Source organism: Capsicum annuum, unplaced genomic scaffold (genome assembly GCF_002878395.1).
Source record: "Capsicum annuum cultivar UCD-10X-F1 unplaced genomic scaffold, UCD10Xv1.1 ctg70516, whole genome shotgun sequence".
NCBI lineage: Eukaryota > Viridiplantae > Streptophyta > Magnoliopsida > Solanales > Solanaceae > Capsicum > Capsicum annuum.
The window spans coordinates 1-2435 of NW_025880255.1; the positions used below are offsets into that span (position 1 = coordinate 1).

The window sequence follows — 2435 nt, forward strand, 5'->3', positions numbered from 1 at the left end:
AAAATAATGGTAATTTCTGCAAATACTTTTACTGGAGTTCCTAATGTATTCAACCTATGAATTACAAATTTGGGGACATTTGTAGATTTTTGGTTGCTTTTTATAGTAATATTGATTAAGATGACTGTATTTGAAGTTGAACTTTTTCTAGTATGACTGTTCGACCATATAGGGGATTCTGATTCATGGTCTTTATGTATTTTACATTGTTAAGAAACTTGTGTGCAATAGAATTCGCTTGCCTTCTTTCTGTTTTATCGTTGTAGTGATAACTTGTTTCACTTTTGTACAAGGTTAGTCCTTGAAATTTATGAGTTAATGGTATGAAGTAGGGGGAATTTTCTGCGTGGAAGCGAGTAAGAACTGTAGGATTTGATATCAGACTCATCATGTAGGAACTTGGAAGGATATAGACTTTTGTTTGGGAAAATTCATCTTCTCTTAGTTTTTTTTTTTTTTTTGTTTTACACTCAATTTTTCTCTCATTTTGCTTTAGCCGTTTATAATTTGCTATCTAGTATTTAGTCATCCAAATATTTTAAGGAAGAAAAGCTTTTCTAGTAACCAATGATCAAGGAAATGGAAAAACCTTCTGGCGAGATGTGGTGAGGAGCACAAGGTACACCTTCTAGGATGCGAAAAAATGTGCTTCACTGTAAGTAGATGAGGGACTTTGTTATTAGTGTAGATACTTTCTTATATTCCATCTTTCTATTAGATTGATTAATATGTCTTCATAGGGCATGTGAAAGTTGCCTATTAATCCTGTCATTTTATTTTTGAACATCTTTAGTGAGGGAATTTTTATACTTTTAAAGGTCGAAATGCCTTAGAAATAGTACAGGGGCATTGTTATATGATGATGCGGATTGTAGAAGATACTTGCTCGTCTGTGTAGTTTTCTTGATAAGACAAAAGAAGATACTTGCTCAGCTCGTAATTCTGATGTCTCAGATTTCTATGTCAAATGTCTTAAATATTACAGATGCCATCTGCTTGATTTATTGCAAATCTTTTACATAAAATTATGTCCTCCTTGAAGTTGAGATACTAAATGTGTAATGATTTACGCTTCTTTATACTTAAAGCAGGTCATCTTCTTGTGCTGAGTGGGACATAAAAGACCCAAGATCCACTTATAATAGGCCTTAGTCTGAGACCAACATGCAAGCGGTTTCTCATTGTTATCCTCTTCTTCACTTTTTCGGAAGGTTTCTCTCTTTGCCTCTTGGATTGCATTTGTATATTACAGTGTATCTTACTTGCAATATTGTGTATATGGATTCATAACATGCCACTTGATGCATTTATATTAACTTTCTGTTTACCATGCATGGTTTCTATGTGGATTTCTAAAAACTAGTCACTTAGATTGACTCACATTAGGTTTGCATGGATTGCAGAGGCAGGTCCAGTAAGTTGAGTAATCATACGACTCTAAAAATTTTGAGCTTGAACCGGATTCCCCAGAAATTTGACTTTAATCAAGGAGCTCAGATCCAGAAGGTTCTAAAATCTTGCAAACTGAAAAGGTTCTGTGTGATTCCTAACTCTAATGATGGTTATCCAAGTCTCTCTGTTTCTGAAGAGGACACAACGACATCTATAAAAGACACATCTATGGCGGAAGAATGGGAAAATGGAGGAGAAACGTTCTTGAGTAAGTGGTCACCTCCCAGGTACTTATGGAGGGGATTATCAGTTCTTATCTTGGCAGGGCAGGTTATTATTAGGATCATAAAGGGTAAAATCCACTGGAGGAATACTCTTCAGCAGTTGGAAAGAGTTGGACCTAAATCAGTGGGTGTATGTTTGTTAACTGCAGCTTTTGTTGGCATGGCCTTCACTATCCAGTTTGTTAGAGAATTCACTAGATTAGGGTTGAATAGATCTGTTGGTGGAGTTTTGGCCCTTGCCTTTTCAAGAGAGCTAAGTCCCGTTGTGACATCAATTGTAGTTGCTGGGCGTATCGGTAGTGCATTTGCTGCAGAACTGGGCACAATGCAGGTATCTGAGCAGACGGACACGCTTAGAGTTCTTGGTGCAAATCCTGTTGATTATTTGGTGACACCAAGAGTGATTGCTTCCTGCATTGCCTTACCATTTTTGACCCTAATGTGCTTTACTCTTGGAATGGCATCCAGCGCCCTTTTAGCTGACGGTGTTTATGGAATTAGCATAAACATAATTTTGGATTCTGCTCAGAGAGCTCTTAGATCATGGGACATTGTCAGTGCGATGATTAAATCACAGGTGTTTGGTGCTATTATATCTATCATAAGCTGTGCTTGGGGAGTCACCACAATGGGAGGTGCCAAAGGGGTTGGAGAGTCTACTACTTCAGCAGTAGTTTTGTCTCTTGTTGGCATATTCGTAGCTGACTTTGCTCTCTCTTATTGTTTCTTCCAGGGTGCTGGTGATTCCCTGAAGAACTG

The 2435-nt window shown here is 37.5% G+C and overlaps 1 protein-coding gene across 1 annotated transcript; it reads left to right on the forward strand.

Annotated features, from left to right (window-relative positions):
- Nucleotides 1-95: 95 nt before the first annotated feature.
- LOC124894142 (protein TRIGALACTOSYLDIACYLGLYCEROL 1, chloroplastic-like) lies at nt 96-2435 on the forward strand (the record flags this gene model as incomplete). The annotated part of the gene is given in 2 exon segments (XM_047404892.1): nt 96-1211; nt 1404-2435. Coding segments are annotated over 2 exon segments (1079 nt in total), but the record flags the coding sequence as incomplete, so codon positions are not given.